The sequence below is a fragment of the Fundulus heteroclitus genome, chromosome 7 (assembly GCF_011125445.2).
Source record: "Fundulus heteroclitus isolate FHET01 chromosome 7, MU-UCD_Fhet_4.1, whole genome shotgun sequence".
In the NCBI taxonomy this organism is placed as follows: domain Eukaryota; kingdom Metazoa; phylum Chordata; class Actinopteri; order Cyprinodontiformes; family Fundulidae; genus Fundulus; species Fundulus heteroclitus.
In genome coordinates this window covers 26,499,298-26,522,605 of record NC_046367.1, presented here as the reverse complement: position 1 = coordinate 26,522,605, position 23,308 = coordinate 26,499,298, and the positions used below count along the sequence as shown (strand labels likewise).

Here is a 23,308-nt window from a genome sequence, read left to right as displayed (position 1 = left end):
TAATATTATTTTTTATTTTGTAACCTCTTTTTGGTAATAAAGAAAACGTTTGTTTTCGCCGCCTTTCCAATCTACAACTCTTTGGATTATTGTCTTTATATAAACCCTGTTTTTTGGGGATTTCAAGTAAATGGCTTGCTCTGCGCAGAAAGTGGAGCAGATCAGAGCGCAGCAGGGGTAAAATGGCCGCCGTCCCCCTGAACACTGGGCTGGTTTGCAGCCTCTCCCCCCCCGAGTAGCTCCAGCGATTCAGTATGACTCTTTGTTTTGAAAGATCAGATCAATTTAATAGGTTTTGTTTGACGGTATTGCTTTTAACTGCGAGCTCAGACGGCTGTCTGGCATGAGGGAAAGTTTCAGGGAATGAAAGTGACTGTGAACCTGAGCAGATTTAAAGCCACTGATCATTTCTGTGACAAGAGTTTCATTTGCCTTCATGCGCTCTTAAATCCCTGGATCTATCATCTTATAGAAAACCAGAACATCTTACTCTCTCTCTCTCTCTCTCTCTCTCTCTCTCGCTTTCCCCCTTTTTCTTTTGGCTTCTCTCCCCTCCACCCATCTAAGATTGGCTCGGTTAGAAATGTGTTTCTTGGATTTGGAATGCAAATGCTTTGTTCACATGGAGGGGGAATCAGCGAGGAGCCTGAAAGCGACGAGTTTTTGATTAATGAGCTTTGAAATGGCTCTCCAGGAGCAATAAAGGATGAACTGCTCTTTCTACCCCCCCCCCCCCCCCCCCCCCCCCCCTCTCTCTCTCTCTCTCTCTCTCTTTCTCATACCTCCGCGTCTCTCCCAATGTCAAAGCACCACCGTGTATTTTTTTTCCCCCGTTTGCTTTTATTGGCACCAATCTGCTTTATTAGTATTTTGAAATCAATTAAATCGCCGGTGGTTACAGTCCGTTCTTTACAGGAAGATTGAGCCGCTTTTCTCGTTCCTATTGCACGGGGGAGGTAGGCTAATCATGTGGCCGAGTCTTAAAATATGATAAGTGACACTAGGAGCATGCAATAAACCCATAGACTCACTTCCCTTCATACCAATGAAACATCAATAATCCCGAGAGCCTTTTATTCCGCTAAAATGCACTTTGCATTGGGAGCATAGAGCCGTCTGATGAGTTTTAGAAATCCTGGTGTCTAATTATTGATCGTCTCTGCCTGTTTGGACCGTACAGTAAAGGCTGCGGGTCAATAAACCTCCTCGGCGCTGCTCGAGAGGCGAGGCTGCAGCGTTTTGTGCACGAAATCAACAAAACGCAATAGGAAAATACAAGTTTGAGCACTTTATTTACAAAATGTTAAACACAATAAAATATAACATTTCAATATCATCGGGGTTTCATAAATTTATGGATGCCCAACTGAATGGAATAACCATGGAAGACAAATAATCATGATGATAGCAACTCAAAGGACTACACAAAATGACATGCTGGTGTGCGTAATATTTGATTTTTCGATAGTCTATGTTTCGCTTAAGGTTCTGACACAAGATTACCCATGGACAGGTTTTACTCGCTATAAAATGCCCCCATTTGTTCTCATATTTATACAATTCGAAATGCTCCCGCCCCCCAATAGGTCGTAGCATTTCCAACAAAACAAAAAAAAAAAAAAAAAAAAAAAAGAAGATTCAAACCCTGTTTTGCCCAAGAAGTGCACCGCTCTGTCCGATCTGGCAACGAAAATCCACATTTATAAATACTCGCATAATAAACGATAAATAATGTGCAATACAAAAGCAATTAAATAATTAAATAGGATATATGCTATAGTGCCGGGGATTATGCAAAATTAATGACGCAATAAATAAATAGGGTGACGAAAAATGAGATCCTTTAACAAACAGACATTTTTTTTTCCTTAATTTTTTTTTCTCCCAAAACATCTTTCCATCTAAGGATGAGCTTCTACTTTTTGTGATCTACAAGACTTACCTTCAAGTAACGGCATGAAATATTCAGTCAAACATTGCGCATTGCACTTGAGAATAAACATAAAGGAAGAAAAAAAAAAGAACTATTAACAATCAGGCTAGCGCTTGTCCAATTTTTAAGAGAAACGGACAAAGCTATATTATTTAGAAAATAATTACACAATAGCATTAATAATAATATCAATAATACTGTCATAGTACACACGGCTCGCTCGGAGCGTAGTTAATAGCCTAGTGAGGTAATAAAAAAGAGCGCAACGTAATTTGGCACGCACACACACACACACGCACACATACACGCACGCACAAGAAACGTCATAATATTACAAATGCGTCAGTTTAGGCGCTTCCTGAATCCTTCCCTGAGAAACTTGGTGAGAGGTGAGGTCTGTGTACGTGGGGTGGGGGTCACACGGTCCGTGGTGGTGGTTTCCTGGGATCTGAGCGGCACAGCTGTAGTCCACGCTGGTGGATGATGGGTGGGGGAGATGGCCGAGGTTGAACATGGGGCCCGAGGCTGGCATGGAATCAACAAAGTTCCCACCCACGTACACGGGGCTGCCTTGTAAATTGGCGTTGGTGAAGCCCCCGTTGCTCTGCATGCCGTGGTGTTCGTACTCGGAGCCCGGGTAGCGCTTTTGCTGAGGGATGCAGCCGCCAAGCGGCGCCGTGTACGCGGCCAGGCCGTACATGTTCTGCTGGGGCTTGGCGAAGGGCGGCGGCGAGGGCGCGTCGTAGCTGAGGCTGTTCACGTTTTGGAGCTGGCCCGCGTAACCGGTGTGATTGGGCCCGCTCAGTGGGGGGCTTCTGTCCGGGGAGTGTCCCATGGGGGAGTGCGCCAGTCCCTTAGACTTCTGGTCCTTTTTGTATTTCATCCTCCTGTTCTGAAACCAGATCTTTATCTGGCGCTCGGTGAGGTTCAACAGATTGGCCATCTCCACCCTCCGTGGGCGACAAAGGTAGCGGTTAAAGTGAAACTCCTTCTCCAGCTCCACGAGCTGCGCACTGGTGTAAGCAGTTCTGACCCGCTTGGAGGCTGGACCGGGCGGGCTTTTCTCATCACTCACCTCCCCACCTGAGGAGAAAACCACAGCAGCATCTTAACGTTGTTGAGCAACATGGAAATCAGTTCATCTGAGCTGCGAGCATGTCAAGGCCCAGACACAAACAGGGCCGGCCCAAGGTTCAACAAGGCCAGGGGCGTTGCCTGGCATGGAGGGATACTGGGAATAAGATCTAAATATTAACTTCAGAGCCATATGTTCAAATCAACAGTTTTGAGTACAAATTATTAGCGGACCCACATCTTTGGTTTGGCCTTTCACATATTTATGATTTTTTTTTTATTTCAAATGTTTTCCTTATATCCATTTTTCGTATTATTGTTTATGCTTGTGTTTTATTACTTTATAAGTATTTTATTTCATTCTATATGCAGCCTATTTTATTCATTTTATTAATTTTAATCTGTTATGTTCTTTTTTCGTTAGGCTACTTGCTGTTTTTTAAAGTGCTTTATAATTGAAGTTGGATAATCTGGCTTTAACATAGATAGAGAGGAACAACATTTGTGAAAAAACAGATGTTCTATAGAATTTAAGATCTAAAACAAATGTTTCTGTTTTGTATGTTTGTTTCAAATAAATTTTGAAACTATATGCTTCTTTTGGAGTTATAATAGGCATTATGTTTCACTTATGGGTTCTAAGTTTAAACAATTACAAGCAAAATTTCCGAAAAGCTCCAAACTTTTACAGTGAAAATTTGAATAAAGCCTTCTTCACATCGTAATCTCATCTGCACAAACCATACTGTGCATAATTCATTAGTCTTTCCTGATTTCTTAATATCCTTCCTCAAGGCAACTGGACTCTTTAGACTTTGTGATGATCATTTAAAATTAACTTTTAGGCACCTCGTTGTTTCACGATTGCAACTTTTGAAGACATTTGTTAGAAAATTCTAACTCGGGTGGAATAGATATATCCTGGGTCCTATGTACAGGAAAAAAAATGGGTCTGGGGTTGTCAGCTGAATGAGGCCCCAAGCAGAATTTCATTGGGGGCCTCTATCCAGTTAAGCCCACCCACCACAGCACCTCTGACCTCCCTGTGCATTTGATACATGTTTAAATCTGTACTTTTTGCGTTTAAAACAACCTGTTTCATTGCTCACCAGTATAATGAATTAAACTTAATGTATTGCGCAATGTTTTGCTTCCAATTAAGTCAGTCACTTCAAGCTATTTAGTACATAAATAGCACTCCAGATGAGGTGACATTATAAACATATTGTTAATTTTTTTCAATATTTTATTTTCAACAATGATTTTTATGAAGGTTCCCTGAGCTCCGAATATAATCAGACAGGAAACTCATTGAGTGTCTTGCTGCTAATGTAAATAATGACTTTAAGGAATTTTGGTGCGGTAGAAGTTTTTTCTTTTTCTTTCTGCTGTTTACTCAATTTTGAGCAGTTTATACTACACAATGAACTGAAAGAGGAAAATGCTGAGAGGTGGAAAGCATCTGTGATGTTTACCAACTATCTCCACAACGAGTCATGCTGAAAGGATAGAAAAATTGTGATTTCTTTTAAAAATGAAATCAGATTTTAACCAAAATTTAAAGAGACATACATAAAGGCTACAGGCAGCGGTCAGTTTACAAACAGCTCAAATGAGCGTAAAATGTTTTCTGAGCTCAGACAAGCAGAACTTATCCAATTAGTTTTTAAATCGTGACTCTGTTGAACATAACTGCCAAGCCAGCAAACTTTTTCCTTTAGATGTGCCGCCAACGTACAGTAAGTGTGATAATAAAATTTCTCTTGGGACCTATTGGGGCAAGGATTGCTTGTACCTCGGTCCGGCCCTGCACGGTCTCCACACGTTCATTGAACACATACGCACCATCAGGATCTCTACCTGCAGCAGTGCAGTTGTTGCTGCTCTTCTGCTTGGAGTTCTGCCTGGTCTCCTTCATCCAGGGGAAAATCTGCTTGGTGAGGGCCGGGGTGGCTGCGCCTGACACGCTGCCGTTCGGGGACTTCTTCTTCTGGGACGCAGAGCTGTTGGAGCTCGGGGAGGATGCAGACAGCGGGGGTACCTGCTGCTCAGAAATACCGTTCGCTTGGCTGCTGCCACTGCTGCTGCTGCTGCTGCTGCTGCTGTTGTTGTTGCTCTGACCGCTGCTTTGTCGCATGCAGTCCCCGTTTAGGTCACTGTCTTTGAGGGCCGGAGGTGGCCTGACCGCAGAGGTCTGAATGGGACACACAGAGCCTTGGTAATCAGTGTCAATATTAGGAGCGGCGTAGGACTGGTGAGCAGGGCCGTAGCTGTAGGAGTCTGGTTTGGGGTAGGTGTAGCCTCCAAACAGTCCAGAGTTGTCGTAGTAAGTTGCCTTCTGCATTTTGTGGATTCAAAGCCACAAAACGGGTGCCGATTATTCAAGTGATTGGTGTTTCCCACAGTTGCTCCAGTCTGTGAGCTGTAGGCAGAAACATATCACTCATTACAGCATCTTTAATATTAAAGATAAATGCACAAAATCAGGATTAAACAAAGAAGAATCGTCCCGGTTGGTCTTCAAAGCCATTAAGTCTCCAGCAGTTCTCCGGCTTCAAAGTCCGGCAGTTTGCCTATTTTTTTTTTTTTTTCACCACAAAGCAGTTAAAGTTTAACTTTTTACTAAAAGGGACCCTCTGGGAGGCTTTAGCAGTCGCTCACAAATAAGTTGAATCAGCATTTGTCACACACATACACACAATGCCCTTTTCACTAATCACAGGCCTCACAAAGCCCGCCGCGCACTCATTGTTGTTTCCCGCGCACACGCATTCAATGATACCACTTTTACGCACGCCAGAGGCTGATATTAAAAGAATTATGAAGGGGGCTGGGCTGTGCGTGCGCGTGCACGAGGAAACGTGCATGCACGTGAGAGAGGGAGAGTGTGCAAGAGAAGGAGTTAGAGTGCGTTGGTGGCACATACATTTTTCATTATAGGTTGCGCGTGTCACGATTTTATATGCCCAATATGATGCGCAGTTTATCTATTTATTTTTTTATCCATAGTTTATATTTTTTGTTTTTATTTGTTTACGCTTTAAAAAAATATTTACAAATTTCTCCCGAGCCATTTCATTACAAGTGAAAAATAAATAAGTAGCTGTTTAATTAACAGGTATGATTTTGTTAGAAATAAGACAAAAAAAACGTATTCGAATATTTTAAATCCGAAGCAAAAACACTCGCGATTACTGTACGCTGGTGTCTTCGGGAGGTCTGCAGTCTGCGCTGCGCATAACAATTGCACCTGTCAGCGTGGACCGCGGCGAAATTTATGGCCGCAAATGTCCTGGTTGTAAAACGGCCTCAGAGAGGAATGAACAAGCAAAACACTCCCCGAGAGTCCGCAGCCCCTCAGAAGTGCAAAACTAAGCGTAGGAGGAAGGCAAAGGGAAAGAATTTCATAGCCGGCCAGGTCCACCCCGCTTATAAACGATGCTGTCTCCATTCCGTCTCTGCAATGCGAACCAGCAGCATTGGCTGGACAAACGGAGCCTATCTTTTCTTTGCATTGGAGCGTCGTTTGGATAGAATCGCGATTATTTTTCTCACCCAAAAATTCTACATTTCTCCTCATTAATTTTTTTACTTTAGTCTTACAAGAAGAGAATTTTCCCACTAACTGGGATTTTTTGGATTTAATTCTTGCTCTTGTGTGCGAACGAAACACAAGAAATTGGACCCTATGGTCCCGCGTTAAGAAATATACGCGCAAATTGCAACGCTGGGGCCATCCTTCATGCCTTCCTTTGATTCCAGCCTCCCGTGAAACGCTGGGAGCGTAAATGTGCAGCCTAACAACGAATCGCCTTGTTAGCATTTGGCTGAGCTGTGCATCCCCTTTATTAATTAAAGAAATGTTACTCACCGAAATCTGCGCAGATCTCTTTTATATCGCTCAAGCATTCATCACCGCCTCCATCTCGACCTACAACACAAATACGGGTTAAGAAAATATGAACTCGTTTGTTTGTTGTTGTTTTTTTCTTTAGGTTTTCATTTTGCGCCAATTTACCAGAAAAAATGTAAATATTTCATATTAATTTGGACATGACAGTTTTGATTTTATTTCTTCATATTAGTCCAAATAAAAAAAAAAACTGTCAATGAACTTAAAGCTTTATAATAACCCAACCTTCTACCCACCCCCTTCATTTACCACCGATCATTCTTTGCACTTTTTTTTTTTTTTTTTTTTTTTTTTGAAGAATGAAAAATCTTACATAGGCACTTTCGCACAAAGCGACGGGCCAAATATCTAGCAGCCATAAGCGTTTTTAGGTGACCTTTGGGTCATTCTGCATTAAGCCAAAGTTTAATGAACAACGAGCATCTTTGGCTTCAAGTAGCTAAAAGTCTCCACCAAATTCAGAGCAGGTTCTGTCTGCCGAGAGAGACCGGAGGAAGACCGACGGCTGGGGAATAAAACGCAGGATGTATTTCTTTTTGAATTACCATTGGGACAGATGCATTAAAACGCAACTTGGCGTTAAGGTTTCTTTCTTTTTATATTTATGTATCTGTTTTTCGTATTGTATTGTGTGAAATATTCTGGGAGACTCGGTCGATAATTTGCGCCCTCCAGTTGCTGTTGGGCACCCCGAGTTACTAGTAGCAGACAAGCCTCCCTTTTCACACGATCTGTGTTTTTCGCCTACGCGTTGTCACGGTAAGTTTGAGCCACACAATGGGTCGGGACTCACGGTGGAGTGTTATTATCTCACGCAGTCGGTCAGACCGTCTGAAATTCCCTTAAAATGTCTGTTTAACACAAGCGTCCTGCGTTTTAATATAGGCTGAAAAGTTTATTGCGCAGACGAGATGGATTATTTGCAGGATGCACACGTTTGCAGCCGTATTGCTATGGTTTAGAAATCGGTCCGGAAGTAGGGCTGCAAAATAGATGCTTTGGGATTAAATTACAGAACGTGAACCAGGGTAGGGTGAAATTTAGACGAGATCCGGATTAAAAGGAGAAGAAACATTTTTTTTTTTTGGGAACAATTCACTGGAAAATATGGGGTTTTGTCTTCTGTTGGTCAAAATCCTTGAAGAAGAAAAAAAAATCCTCCAGTGTGAATCCGTGCAAAGTATACAGTGTTGCAGGGTGACAAAGCCATATGCAGCTGAAACCACATAAATCACAGCAAACGCCAGTGTGACGATAAGACAACAAATTAATGTGATTTACGATCCAAGAGTCAAAAAAGAAAAGTTCCTCCTACTCCTTCTTCCTCTTCTTTTTCTTCCTCATCCGAGCAGGTTTTCATAACGGGGTGAAAAGCGCCAGACTCAACCTATCGATAATATTTGAATGGAAAATGTATTTTTTTTATAGATATATATATTGGAAGAGATGGCTGCCGCATATCCGTATATTTAACGAGCCTCGGCTCCTCGGACCGGATGCATGATAATGTGAATAATCCTTTGCATTGTATTAACCCGCGGTTAAAGGTTGCTTTCTCGCCATGCAGTTGCTTACCTGCGAATCAATTCATCATAAAGCGGCTGCCTCTCAGCTCTGACTTCCTCTCCGCGCTGCTTCTGGAATAAATCCTTCACCCCTCTTTTTTTTTTCTCTCCCTGTCTGCAGACGGTGCTGTCCTAAACCTGATCTTGCTGTTTTCCCGACATTTCCATACACCGGTTGGAGACAGTATTCCCGAAAGAATGGATTTAAAAAAAGAGAAGAAAAAAAGCGAACAAGGTATCCTTATTCCAGAGGAAGAGGGGGGAAAAGAGAAAAAAAAAATCCACTGGCAATCAATCAACCAGTGAGATATCGAGGATAGGCCTGTGCAGATTGGGATTTTTTTTGGGGGGCTTGTTTCTGAAGCTTTTATGATGACAAATAAAATGGCACTGCCTTTTAGATACGAGCATATATGTTCACGTGATTTGTTCTCCTCTTCAAGCAGGGAACTCTTACCTCACCGGTCCATTTTGATAAAGGGTGGCGTTTATGGGCTCGTCGAGGGTGCGTGATTGGGAAAATGGTCCTACTTCTTCTTTGAATACCAAGGATCTGCAATCTGCATGCCTCAGTATCAGAACGCAGGAATATTTGCCGTTTTTGTTGTTGTTGCTGTTTTTTTTATCCACCATCAGTCCTCCTAGTATTGCACTTTGATTGCAGCATGTTTGTGCAAAACATGCATGTAAAAGTCCGTTCTACGTTGCAATGGGTCAATTGATTTTTTTTTTTTTTTTTTTGTTTTTGTATTTGTAAGAAATTCAAGGTTGTTACATATTAGGAGGAATTTGGTAACAAAAACGAACAAAGGGTGCATTTTACGCATCACCTAATAATGGAGGGTGACGTTTCTGCAGAGCACCGGTGTGGTATGTGCGTTTGAAGATGATTTATGAAATAAATGACGTGAGCTTTTCTTACAGCTGGTCGTATATTGTATTCAAATAAAGCACATTATCATCCTGCGTTTGTTGTGTGTGTGTGTGTTTGTGTGTGTGCGCCTGCCTGCCTGTTTTCACACCCTTCTTGCAGCACAAAGAATCACAGGAGCATGCCTGGCTTCTCTTGCATTGTTTTCCACATCAAGCACCAAATAAAGGAAATTTCCCATGCCAAATAAAAACAAAAAAAATGTATGCTTTGGAAAACCTGACTGGATTAGCAGAGGAGGATTTCGCAGCCGCAGGCTGCCTGGCTGACTGGTTGGTTCAGCGGCTGGTTGTCTTCGCTGCAGAACAAGGGAAGAAAAAAGGGGGTTGCAGCGCTGGTACAGCGTCGCCGGCAAATGTTCAGAGGGGTAATAAAAGTGAAAGATTTACAGTTTTCGGCCGGCCCCCCAAACAGCCTCGCTCGCACCCTTTCAGGAATTACTGGGAGTGATTTAGAAGGAGGCAGAACTGTCAGGCTATCCAAACTTCTAGTGCTTCTGAGGAACCCAAAAGCAAATCATGCCCCTCTAAGAATAAAAATAGTCATCGAAAAAAGGGCCGAAATAAAAAAGAAGCATGCGGGGCAGCCATTTATCTTCTGCAATAGACTATAAACTAAGATCGCTTTTAAATAAAACACATTTATGTTTCATTTTTTAACAGCTCCCTTCTGTAAAAATATTCACCTTTTTAATGCTTGTTTCAGACACAATAAAAATTTGATCTTAAATAAGAAAAAACGGCTATAAGAACTTATATTCCTCACAAATGACATTAAGCTCCTATTACACCCATCCACTCAGTCAAATATCCATGCGTAAACAGCGAACAGCGCATCTCTGCGTCTGCAAATCTATTTTACATAAATAAAAACAAGAGAAGAAACGCTCTCACGGCAACCGTAAACCACATCTTAAACAATTGCACCCATTCAGGAGCGCAGACATCAGAGAAGGGGAGTGCAATTCATCAAATATCATCGACATTTGATATCGTCATTTACCAAGCGGAGGCAACATGAAAAATGCTGAAATATTTACCTACCCGAGCATCCATCGGTTCAGAGCCGCAGCTAACAGTCGCGCCGAGTATCGGATATTATTTTCTTTGGAGGGGGGATCTCTTCAGTTTTCAACTCTGATAGAGTCCTTGCGATTAATGACGACGCCGTGTTTCTAGGGGGACGTGCTGCATTAATTATTTAGACAATCACGTGGTTGGAGAACAGAGAAGCGGAGTGGTATAGTCTCTGGATTATATCTCTGAATGCAGACGGCGCACTTTAATATATCTTAAAGGGGGGGTGTTGGTTGGTTGGTCGGCTGGTTGGTTGGTCGGTTGCCTGTCTGGCTCGGAGAGGCTTCTGCGAAACCAACAGCTGGAAATCAAATATGGCCGGATGGAGAGCAGCGGCGCTGTGTTCCTGTGCACTGGGTGCAGTGTCATTGATAATGGCACTGCCTTTGGCTCCCATTTATTGCTGTTCAGACATGTAGGTCAGTGTGGCTGCACGGTGTATAGTATACTATAGTAGGCTGCTCTGACCTGATAACAGAGGGATGTTTTATTTCAGTTCTTGTTGCAATTCCAGCCTCTGTAGATTATATAGAGATTTGGCTATGGAAAAGCCCACTTATACACACTTATGCTAATAGAGTATAGATGCATATTAAGTCTTCATGCAACATCTATATGTGCATATCATATGTGTTTGCATCCCTTTATCTCTGCATTATATTATATATTATACTATATATACACATATTGCTCATTATGGTTTGTGGGGTCATACTGGGATGAAAAAAAGCGTGTGACCGCAGATTGTCTTTCCATACATCTGTTTATGGCCGCTTTGTTTGTGTCAGAGCTGATTCTGTAGTGTGGAAGGTCGGAGGTCACCGCTGCAGAGAGTCATCCCCAATAAAACCACAGCTGAAATAAACTCGGAGCTCTGCTCTGTGTATCTTAAAGGTAGGCATAAATAACATAAAGTCTTTCCTTAATGTCGAATATGACCATCAGAGTACATGCGTAATGTGGTTTGGGGGAAGTACAAGCATCCGTGTTTTTCTTTTTTCTTTTTTTTTCTGGGGTGTTAGTCAAGCGAGGATATTAAAGTAAGTTTTAATATTAATTTTACTTGGGAGACTTGGTTAATGTTTCTTATGGAATTCTACCGGAGAAGAGAGCATTGACTGTGAGGGTGCTTTTACGCACAGCATGCGCTCCCATTGAATAGAGCAAACTGGGCTTTTCACTTGCTTGTACTGGATATTAGTCGTAGTTACCGGGGTTTTATTTACATATTGTTATGCAATTTATTTGCTATTTGTTATACTGACTGTGTGCCGAGATTTTTTGTGGAAAAAAAAAAAACGAAAAGAAAAGAAAAGAAATGATGGATGATAAAAAAATAATAAAATAATAAAAAATGTATTTATCAGGGTCTCTTTTAACATTTTTGGGTCTCTTTGATTCTTTGTAGATGGCTTCTTAATGACTTGGGTACTGATCTATCTGTCTGTAGATGCCTTTTAAGAACATGAGGTCACTGAAAATCCTTATGAACGTGGTTTGTTGGTATAATTTGTCCATTCTTAACCTGTCTAGCCCAGCACAGTCATCTACAAGAAATAATTAACCTCAATGAGCGTTCTTTTATTGTTAAATAAATCTGAAATAATCAAAACACGGAGAAGAGCAAAACGTTTCTGTGCCAAAACAGAGCTCTCCCCTATCGTGCACAAAGGAAACACTTAGTCCAAATATATGAAGAGAGAAGGGTTATTTATATATATATATATATATATATATATATATATATATATATATATATATATATATATATATATATATATATATATATATATATATATATATATATATATAGTTTTTAATGAAATCAGAAAAAATATACACACCCATTTCTTTAGAAGTGTCTTCCCCCGCTTTGTGTTTATTTTTTCTTGAGTGAATAAAATAAACCTCCAGGCGAAAGGACTCCCCCACCCCCAAATATTCAAACAAAGTATTCAGTAAAAATCTTTATTTTTAATATACTTCTCACATCTTAAAGCACCGTACAAGGTAAAAAGCATTTACAAAAATAAAAATTGAGGGCAAAATTGCATATTGACAAATGCAGGAAGACAAATACAACTCAGAGCCTCTTCGAGGAGAAGAGAGAGGGGGGGGGGTATAAATACTGTTAAAACACATGTAAAACTGCGGAATCCATTGGCCCTTTACTGTGAATGAGCTTTAGCTTTGTTTGAAACAGTCCAAAAGCCTTTTTCCCCCTCCAAACTAAAATAGCGCCTGGGAGAGAAAATGCTGCCTGTCCGGCGGGTCAGGGGGTGCTGGGGTCAGTCCTTGCGGCTGAAATGTGTCCTCTGGATGAACCTGCCTCTGCTGCTTTTGTCGATCTTCGGCTGAAATACCTTTTCAGCTCTCTGTTCGGGAGGACTTCAGAAAAGCGACCTCCTCATACTGGGGAAAACTTCTGGGCCTGTTTTCTTCTTCTCGTTGTTGTCCGAGGACAATGACGGTCTCAAACAAGAAATGTCTGCCTGGATACGTGACCTGAAAGCCTTCCCTTCCTCCCTTCACTTGGTTGGCGTGGTTTTTTCTTTAAAAAAAAAAAGATCTCCATGTTGTAACAAAGGCTACAACTTTGTATAAAGCCATGCTAAAATGCACAAGGATCGAATCTATTTAATTGGAAAAACAATGTGGAACGAATGTTTTTAATTAAAGTGTGTGCTATGCGAAAATGTACATTTATTTCATCAAATAAATAAGGAATTATCAAGGAAAAAATATATATATTCCTAAATATGCAGGATTTGGGAATATGCTCAAAAACGAAAACAAAAAAAAACAAAAAAACATTTGGTGCCATGCAAGAACAACTGATCTTTCATGTGAGAGAGAGTTTTCTGAAAATGTACACTGTTTACAAAGGTGTCAGGAGAGATTTATAAGGGCACTCGGAATCCTCTGCACGCAGGAATGTCTTAGGTCTGGGAATAATATACGAGCTACGAACATTTTGTACAAAATAAGTTAAACAAACAAGTTACGAAAAGAAAAAGTTTTTTTTTTCTTTTTTTTTTGCAAAGAAAGGTCGATGAGTGTTTATGCAAAAATAACGCTTCCTTCAAGTACCTCTGTTGTGCGGTTTAATGGATATAAAGAAAACAAAAAACGTTTGGAGTTTTGAAGCAAATTGTCTCATTGTTGCTCTAAAACATAATCAAACTATACGAAAGCTTAAAACTGACGTGCTGGGAAATTATTGGTTTAAATCCGTGAAATTAAGCGTTTTTTAAATGGAAATAATAAAAGGCTCAGGAAAGAAAAAAACATTCTGACTGTGTGAGGAAATTAATTGAAAATAAAAATAAAACAAGCTTCAAACGTTTCATTAATAGAAAAATGATTGATTTTCTGACTCAGTCTTGAGTCACAATTGCTGGGATCGTTTTTGTTAAATAAAAAAAAAATGCTCAAACGACATCAGTCCATGCAAAAGTCAAAATGCAGCCTTTGTCTTCGTTTATGTACAAATATTCGTCCTGAAACCGCCTCCTGTGTCCTTTATAGCGCTGTTATATCAGTCTGGTTGTCCTTCTGAATGTTCTGCAGATGGCCGGAGGCCGGTGCGGATCTGCCTTTGGTGTTGGGCAGCTTGTGGTCCTTCTTCCACTTCATCCGCCTGTTCTGGAACCAGATTTTGATCTGCCTCTCGGACAGACAGAGCGTGTGCGCGATCTCGATCCGCCGCCGCCTGGTCAGGTACCGGTTAAAGTGGAATTCCTTCTCCAGCTCCAGGACCTGCTGCCGGGTATACGCGGTTCTGGAGCGCTTGGGCTCTGATCCCGTGTAGTCCGGGTTCACTGGTTTGGGAAAAAAAAAAAAACAACAAGAAGGAGGAATGAGAGGATACACGAAGAGTTACCAAATGTCGCCAACTGGTGCATGCAGACAAAAACAATACAACAGAAAGTAGGTGTGAGCAGTGGGCAAAAACTTCAAGGCTAAGAAACGCAAAAAAATAAAACAGAAGCTCCTTGTTTCATTTAAAATCTGATTTTAAGAAGATCTTCCTTAGATTAAATAAAATTACCAGTGGCCACTGTGTGCTCTCAGACGCTTTCTCTGGCCTATTTCCTGAGCTATAAAAATGTATGACTTGTGTAATTGTCTAGGCCTTCAAAGTCGCACATAAATATTACATTAAACGACTTCCTACAACTACCAACAGGCAAAAAAAAAAACGGGGGGACGTAAATCTTACCAGTAGTTACGTGAACTTTCTTCATCCAGGGGTAAACTACTGCAGGTTGCTTGGCTTGGATCCCATTTTGACTCTTTGCGTTTTGCTGCTGCCCACAAGTCCGAGGTCCGGCCGCTTGGACCGGGGGCCCTTGCTCAGTCTGTGCGCCAAAGTGGGCCGTGTGGCCGGCGTGACCCCGCGGCGGCACCGCGGAGTCCGGCACGGTGCTGCAGCTGAACGGCTGCTCCGTGTAGCTTGACCGCGGGTAGAGGATCCCTGGGTGCTGGAAGTCCGCGTCCTGCGCCGGGCTGTAGAAGTCCGAGCCCTGCTCAGGTATGTAGTTATTCTGCGAGTATTCCTCGCAGGGAGGAAATTTGGGATCCACATACTTAGAGTTCACCATATACGAACTCATGGCCATTAATTTCTGAAGGTAGAAAATACTAATTTTTCTCGAGTTGTCTTTTTTTCCTCTCCTCCATAGAGCCCTCCTACTTGGTGTCAACTGAATAAAGTTAGCGAACCATGTGACCAGAGCGGCCAATGGAGGTGATGCGGGTCCAAGCGCGAGTAAACATACAACTAAACGTGTGTTTGCCTAAATGAAGACACACCTAGATAAGACTCATGAGAATAAACAAACTAAATCTGCTGCACGATGTGAAGAAGAAGAAGAAGAAAAAAAACACACTAAAAGTTAAACCTGCGCGCAAAACACTGATTTAAAAAAAGATGCATTATTATGAGAAGATAAACATTGTGAAAACATTTTTTTTAATCATTGCATCTTTTATCCAAGCAGATATATAAAGATAGAAAAGTCTCTTGAAAGCAGGGTGTTCAACGGAGGGACCAACAAAAGGTACAAAAAGCCCCTTGGCATAAAAGCGGTGAAATAATGACTGGGGACCATTGATGGACAGTGTCTTTGTCATGAAGGGGTCATCCAAAAGTTACACCAATCTCATCCCTTCATCTGCCCCTGTCTCCCTCTCTCTCTCTCTCTCTGTCTCTTTCTCTCTCACTCTGTCTGTCTCAGGAGCCTATTGGGCCGCAGCAACAGCAGCACTCCTCTCTGCAAATCAATAATGTGGAGACACAAGAGCCAAAAAGCCACAGCTGGAGCGGACTGCAGCCTCTTTTTACTAAATGCATTTAGCGCCTCGGTCCAAAAAAGAAACAGCAAACTCCCAAACAGACACTTTCCTGATCAGATTATTCGCTCTCTCACCGTAATCCTATAGAGTTTCTTGTGAGTAATGTGCTGTTAGGATTTACCAGCACCATCACTGCAACCACACTTTGGGCCTTCAACAGCCTCAGAAGACCGTACCGCTCGAAGGCTTCGAAGTTTTTTCATCGACCATATACTCCCCTAGAAACGAATCTGTGACTCTGGTTCCATCACACAAATTCGGTTCTACAGGGTATATATAGACGACGGGATGCAACACTGTCCAGGGTTGGGCATCATCATTTTGTCCATCGAAAAGCACAAGACAAGATAAGATCAGATAGACAAGTGTGCAGAGAAGCACTCAAAAAAGTGATCCAGGGCAGTTGTGCACTTTATGTGAACATCTCCCCTCCCCATAAAGCTGTTTGGTGGGTTAAATAGATTTTTATTCCAGTTACCATTACAGAATTTTGTTTTCAATCCCAACAAACATCTTTTTTATGTGATAACTGGAAAGGAAATATTAACCTAAAGTGGACAACTTCCCTGGAATACTTCTTGAAAAGCTCCAAACAGGCCAATATACAATAATATCAAAAAAAGAAAGTAAAGTATGCACAAACTATAACATGAAATGTACGTATCACACAAATTTGGAAAACTAAATATGCAGAGCAACTGGAACCATTAAAAATGCCAATTTATAGCCGATGTGCAAATTACTATGTGCAGTTTTGCATTCCAGGAAAAAAACAATCTCAACAAATCATCAAAGTGGCAACCATCCAGCAGGCTCAGAAACTTGAAAATCCAACAAGGAAACTGAATGCATATTGGAAAAATGCATTGGGGACAAACTTCCATTTTTGTTTTTGCAAATCTAAAAAGGCTGAGGGACCCAGCCTTCAATCCAATTTAGTAAATTTATTCCCTCTTTCCTCAGATCAAAGTAATTTTTTTGATTTATCGTACATTTGATTTTGCTAATTTGGAAGAATAACCATACAAATGAGGCTAGAAATAAAAACTATGTACAAAACATTTGCATTGTAGTGCAAAAAAATGCACCCAGATAAACAAACGACTGGGACAGTAAAGGGATATTTTGTGTGGATTTTGCAAATGACAATGTAATGTTTTGCACATTTGCCCTTTTAAAATAATGAATTAATTATTGCTGATTTGTCAAAAATCCTAAACCTTTGGTTTGACAACCAAATAAATAAACGAATACTGCTTCTGAAAATGAATGTAAAACAATACTTCCATACTCCTCCTTTCCTCTTCAGCCCAAGTTCAATCCCATTAAGAAACCTATCCTCCTCCAATAAAATAAAATGAAAAATAAAAAAGAGGGAAAATCCGTTTTAAACATGTGATAAAAAAGTTTTACTTTTCCAAACTAGTTGGAACTTAACGTAGATCCTTTAAGTCAAACAGCTCAGGACCACTTTGAGCCCCTGAGTGGATAAGCCCCCTCCAGACGCTTGGTTTGGGTGCTGGATCATTCTGAGGCTCTTATCACCGACGGGCCGAAAGATGAGGCTAAAGGCCAGCAGGGTCAAGCCGAATCATTTACAAAACTATCAAAAACTTTAATTATTTTTGCTGCTGCTGACAGCTGAAAGGGGTGCAAAAGTTTACCAAACCCTCCGCAAGCCGTTTCCCAAAAAGCAGGCGGAGGAAGCGCGCCACGGCGAGAGGCCTGCGCTGAAAAATCATCCCACAAATTAAATAAAAACGGAGAAAATCCGTTTTTATCTATGCTTTAAACCCAACTGGCGTGTGTATTGATCAAAGTGGCACAAACCAACATCAGAATGAAGATGAATATTTGCTGGTTGCACTTGCAGGGGGGGGGATTTGTTCATTTAGTTAGAATACCAAATTTAAATTTATGCTTAACAAACTGGATCAAAATCATAAATAAATAAATGAGTCAGGAATTTGGTACATATATCATCCAGACCATGGTGGTCAATTTAAATATAAAGTCATTATTAGTGTTTTTAATGTTAATTAAGAGATTCCATTATTGAAAGTTGTGATAAAATCAGAATAAAGGGTTAAAAATCGAAAGCCATTATTTTCACATAAGCTGGATGTTTCAAAAACTGACTTAGCTGTAAAAATAAAAGATAAAAAACGAAGCCATTTTTCTGTTCCAATGTTCTTCAATAAATCCAACAACAAATCTGCGCCCTGCAGCTGCAAACTGCAGAAGATAATCTGGGCATATGAAAAAAGACGCCTTCCCTGCTTCTAGTTGCAACATTTTCTAAGACGCCCTGACCTGCCTTTCACCTTCCCCTGCCAGTCCTTCAGACGGGTCAAAGCCGAGAGACTCACAACAAAAGGAACGATAAAGTCAGCGTTTCCTGCAGCTTGAGTTAAACCAAAGGCCAGCCGCACTGTGTCTGAAAAGCTTTTCCTCTATTATCAAACCTTATTCGGTCCGAAAAACAACCAGCTACAGTTTTTGGACAGAGATGATATTGAACAGACTGTAAATAAAAGAATAATAAATGTAATATTGTTGTCTAACTTTGAAATATTACCAACTATTGGGTCGATAAAAAAAGAAAATAACGCCATTTGTTTTATTATTGTAGCCAGGATTTCTTAAAATGTACTTAGATTAATGATAGAAATAAAAACAAATGTGGAAATATCAATTAAATGCCATGAACATGAACGATATTATACATTTTATGCATATTTCAAATAAGAATACAACATGGCATTTAATGTGACAAAAAATAATAAAGTGGTTAAAAATTATCTGTTTTTCTTCCCCAGTCTCAATTGTGTCCATTCTCTTTGCTGGTCAAGCCAAAGATCGTTTGAGGTAAATCGTGTGAATTAAGACTTTTAAACACAATAAGCAGAAAGCAGTAGCTGCAAAGCCAAAACACATAGTTTAGTTTGGCCTCTTGATCACGCAGTGTAACATCAAGCCACGCTTCCTCCTTACATTGAGCCGTTTGGGTCCAGCCCTGCGCGACTCCAGCTTTTACAGACAGGAAACGGCTCAGCCTGAGCATTACGCATGTGACATCACACGCCCATGAAGCATAATGATAAAACGGAGCTTACCGCGGAGACCGCAGCACATGGTGCACCGTGCGCCAAAGCGCATCCACGGCGAAGGAGGATAAGAATTCAGCCCGGTGGAGCTCCCTTCTCTGTCTGTCATTGGGAAACACTATTCCAGCCCATCTGGACGCGCTCACTAATACACAATGAGAATTATATTTTGGCTTGTCAAGTCCCAGGCCATAAAACAAACTTTAATGGCGTCACGTGCTTTCTCGCAGCCATTCACAACACCGCGCGGGCCCATAAATAACCCTCAAAGTTGCACTTACTCAATAATGCAGATAGCATTAATGCGCCCTGCAGGAGGGGGAATAGGAGCAGAAATGAGGAAGCAGAGCGGGGCGAGAGAGAGAGAGGGAGAGAGAGAGAAAAAAGATTTGACTTCATTACTTAAATTTACACTCTTAAAAAAGTGATAATTGTTATTAATAATGATGCAAAAATGATTGCTGCTAAGTTATTTGATTTAATAATGTGGGTTTGTTTTATTTCTCATTTAAGCTCGAGTCTATACTTAAAGCTTCTGGCCTTTAATTTGCTTCTAAACAGTCTCTCAAGTGCATTCATCTCCCAAACGATCCTTCCACAAGACTGATGTCATTCATTCCCCCCACCAATCCCTGACTGCAGCGCATCTTTGCTCCTCCTACCCCCTTTCTGACCAAATAGAAAGCCTCTGACCCCGCCGAGATTTGCTTCCTTGCATGCATGTTGTCATAGTTTCATTACAGATTCGTTCACTTAACTGTACATTTCCACCTCGATCAATTATCCTAAACCCTCCTAATCTTTGTCATAAGAAGCAAATTCACAAAATCACAAATAATGGGTTGCAGGTGCATCCCTGTGGAAATTAATTTCCGTCATAAAAGTTGCAGTTCTCTTTATACAGCAAACAAAACAGCCACCTTTCTGGCTGCACAAAGAGATAAGATGAGTGCGGGACACCCAATTCATCCATGTGTTTTTTATAGAGCTTGCATCATGCATGATGCCAGGCATGAGCTTCATGAAGCGCGATTCTTCTGAAACAAGCTGATTTATCGTCCGCCCAGCGGGCGACATCTGAAAGCATCACTATGTTTTTTTTCTTTCAAAATTCCCACTCAGACCTGAGCTGGATCACGTGATTCCTACCTCGACCACTCGCTGCTCACAAGGAGCAGATTGCGAAGGAGGCGAGAGGTCGAGTGTTGGGCGACAGCGCCTTCTGCTGGAATTTTACCAGTGCAGCTTCTTCCCACTGCGACGCACATGCGCCCGCAGAGCAAGGCCAGACGTCTCAAAAATGATGCAGGATGTGATGCAGAGGAGCATCAGCAGAGAGTTGCTTTTAGCAATGCAACGCTGAGAATAAATGCAACTCTTATATCAAACGGCATAATGAAAGATCCCGGTGCAAATGGTCGATGCAGCTGGTCTGTGGTGCCGTTTAGTTTCGTTTGGAATGAAATGCCGCAACAATATGTAGGGCCGAGCAAACAAAATGTCAAATGATCATGTTTTAAGTATCTTAGTGTTTACAATCAATGCATGAAGGTGATTCAAGTTTAAAATGGAAAAAAGGGTTATGGTGTAGAATAGGTGTAAAGGGCAATAATATGAGGATAAAAGCATTTTTAATTCAATGAAACTAAACAAACAAAAAAGAAAACGTCTGCATGTATTGTTACAAAATAAATTAAACTGAAAGCACATTTAGATACCCCTGAAGGCATAAAACTGATCATCTGATCATTTGCTTAAAACGGCCTTACTCCATAACACACAATAATGTTAAATAATCCAACACGCATATGGAAAACACATGAGGTCATACATACATATACTGCAACTCAAGAAGATACAACGGTTTAATGCTGTTTAAGTATTGTTTTTTTTATCATTATCATCCTTAAAACCCATAAACACATTGTCAAACTGAACGCTGCCTAATGTGTTCAGGCTTCTTCGCGCCTCTCCCCTGTTGCAGGGTCCATTTTGCCGCATTGCAGTAAGGCTGTAAATACTTTCGCAGCTGCCTGTCAGCCTGCAGTGAAATACTGTCTTTGTTCAGTTGGCCTCATCTCCAAGAGGCTAAAAACAGCCCTGAGAACTGAACTTCTCACGGGGCACTGTGCGAATGTGGAATATATTAAAGCAAAGGGCTCCTCTTGTGTGTGGAACACAGAGCCCGATTCTAGGACTGTTTGTTTAAAGCGGACTGGTTTTGGAGTTTTCATCGGGTACAGACATGAGAAAAATGCATTCAGATCTGACACGAAATCATCCGCGCACACAGTAAAAGGAAAATGGTGAATCGTGCAATGTTATATGTGTTCTAAAACAATACAGTCTAGTTCTTTGGCTTTAAAAACCAGAAATCATCAAACTTCTTGCACGGTGTAAAACAAGCCCAATAGTAAAAATCCGGTTGATCAATTTAATAGCGCTGCAGCACAATAACAACACGTCGATTTAAATTCGTAAACGTGTAACGATTCTGCAGCTAAAGCATACAATCCGTTACATTTTAGCACACCTTGCATCATGAAATTGCCCGAGTGCCATTACCTCACTGCTAATTTACATGACTAATGAGACAGGAAGCTGTCGGGCAAGGCGCACATGCACATGGCGCGCGCACACGTGCCAAATCTTACCTGTATCCTGCCGATAATCCGCTTTCATTCTTTCATCTTTACTAAAGCAGCGCATTCTGGCCAGAGCTCTGATGAGCCGCCGCTGCTGCTCCGCAGATGGCCGAAGGCATGAAGCTGGAGCTGTGTTTTTGTCGCTCATTCCGGAGATGGAAGTGTGCGCAAAAAAAAAAAAAAAAAAAAACAACGCGCTGATCGGATGAGACGCTTTGATGAAACGAATGGTCGGAGATTTGAAACGAGGGGGGGACAGAAGCCGTCTAGCTCGTTTTGGTTTTAACGCCGTATGGACGAAGAGTGCAGTGAGGGGGGAAAAGTCGCCTGGGAAATCAGGAAAAGGGCCATGAAGACGTTTGCCTCTCACACATGACCAGTGGCATCCAATGACAGGCGATGGAGGCGCATAAAAAAGCTCTATTGCCGAGTTGTAAATTGTCCTCTCACAAAAAAAAAGAGGAATTTGGACTGCAGCAATTCTCCCCAGCCCTGCGCATAATGGAGAAGCCCTTCAATGTCCTCCATTCACAGAGCTTCCCAAACTCTTCTTTTTTTTTTTTACACACTTTTGTACTAAATTTCACATTTGATGTTATCCTGCGCTATGCCGGGCCTATAGGATGCTTCTGTTGTTATTTTATTTTTATTGCAAATCCAAAAAAGATAAATGTATTAATTAATCATAAAATTCTTTAGAAGCTGTTTTTTCTCTTGATATAAGTGAATTATATATATATATATTTAAAAAAGGTCGTTTTTTGTTGAAATCCGGAAACGTTTCTATTACACTATAATTTCCACAAAAAAGCAAAAACAGAAATTTGATGAAGAACCTTGCGTCGAAGTGACCCCCCCCCCTCCATAAAAAACTAACCTGCAACATTTCTGAGATTTTAATTTCCATCTGTTTCTAAGAAACATGATTAAAAAAACGAGCTCAGATTTATAACGTTTTGAAACATTTCTTCTGGCCTCCATGATGGGAAAACTCTCGGCCTGTGCTTCTGCGCATCGCTTTCTCTACAGCTTTCTTCCCTAAATAAAACAGGCAGCATCGGATTCCGTGTAAATGTTTTCTTCACGCAGCTGAGCCTCGGGATTTGAGGGTTAAATAAAAAAAGCATTTCTGCCCAGTAGCAAAAAAAAAAAAAAAAAAAAAAAAAAAAGGAATTTCCTTCATTTCATTCTCGTCCTGGTAGCAGCCAGGGTCAGCTATGTGGGATTTATGGTCAGACTGCAGCTCTGGTTTCCTGTGCTTTCACGAATGTTTTCGTGTCAGTGTGGAGGCCGTGACTATTTCGCCATTCCACGAATGGAATACATCGATTAGCAGATTATTTTCCACACCTTGTCCCTATACTAAAGATCTGTGACGTTGGAGAGTCGCCATGTTGCAGCGGATTTTTCTGATCTCCAGTAGATCATGGCGACAGAACCAAATGGACACATTGGTTGAAATCTACAGGAACTTGGTTCGGTTTGATCTGAGAAAGGATATATTTCAGTAATTTAATAATAATGCCTGAATAAACACCTTCCTTTCTGCTTTCTCCTGGGATGCCTGCGTTTCCAAAAAATAAAAACCTTTGTTCAAAGGATTAGAAACCTCTTTGACTCAAGAATGTGAGCTAAATACATTTAATACAAATACAAATGAATAACAATTTCGGTATTCTGGATACATTTAGCAGATACAGTTGCAA

General features: G+C 41.1%; 2 protein-coding genes across 8 annotated transcripts; both read right to left on the bottom strand.

The window, feature by feature from the left end:
• Positions 1-1,273: 1,273 nt before the first annotated feature.
• hoxd3a (homeobox D3a) lies at positions 1,274-21,929 on the bottom strand. 7 transcript variants are annotated; one of them, XM_021320833.2, is made up of 4 exons: positions 21,612-21,929; positions 6,879-6,938; positions 4,853-5,429; positions 1,274-3,016 (listed from the first exon to the last, which is right to left on the bottom strand). In XM_021320833.2, the coding sequence occupies exons 3-4, from the start codon at positions 5,349-5,351 to the stop codon at positions 2,265-2,267; spliced, it is 1,251 nt and encodes a 416-aa protein (XP_021176508.2). In that variant the 5' UTR covers positions 5,352-5,429; positions 6,879-6,938; positions 21,612-21,929; the 3' UTR covers positions 1,274-2,264. The 7 variants fall into 7 exon arrangements, with proteins under 7 accessions (XP_021176508.2, XP_021176517.2, XP_035995221.1 ...); XM_021320842.2 differs by lacking the exon at positions 21,612-21,929 and adding an exon at positions 18,967-19,163; XM_036139328.1 differs by lacking the exon at positions 21,612-21,929 and adding an exon at positions 10,456-11,803.
• On the bottom strand, positions 12,447-16,055 carry hoxd4a (homeobox D4a). Its single transcript, XM_012871102.3, has 2 exons — positions 14,715-16,055; positions 12,447-14,313 (listed from the first exon to the last, which is right to left on the bottom strand). The coding sequence occupies exons 1-2, from the start codon at positions 15,112-15,114 to the stop codon at positions 14,015-14,017; spliced, it is 699 nt and encodes a 232-aa protein (XP_012726556.2). The 5' UTR covers positions 15,115-16,055; the 3' UTR covers positions 12,447-14,014.
• Positions 21,930-23,308: the final 1,379 nt, after the last annotated feature.

Bases quoted from the DNA above. Each gene is read 5' to 3' on its own strand.
- hoxd3a (XM_021320833.2), bottom strand. From the start codon at position 5,351: ATGCAGAAGGCAACTTACTACGACAACTCTGGACTGTTTGGAGGCTAC. The intron at 3,017-4,852 runs GTGCGTATGTGT...TTTTCTCCTCAG, and splicing joins TGCAGGTAGAGATCCTGATG to GTGGGGAGGTGAGTGATGAG.
- hoxd4a (XM_012871102.3), bottom strand. From the start codon at position 15,114: ATGGCCATGAGTTCGTATATGGTGAACTCTAAGTATGTGGATCCCAAA. The intron at 14,314-14,714 runs GTAAGATTTACG...TTCCCAAACCAG, and splicing joins GAAAGTTCACGTAACTACTG to TGAACCCGGACTACACGGGA.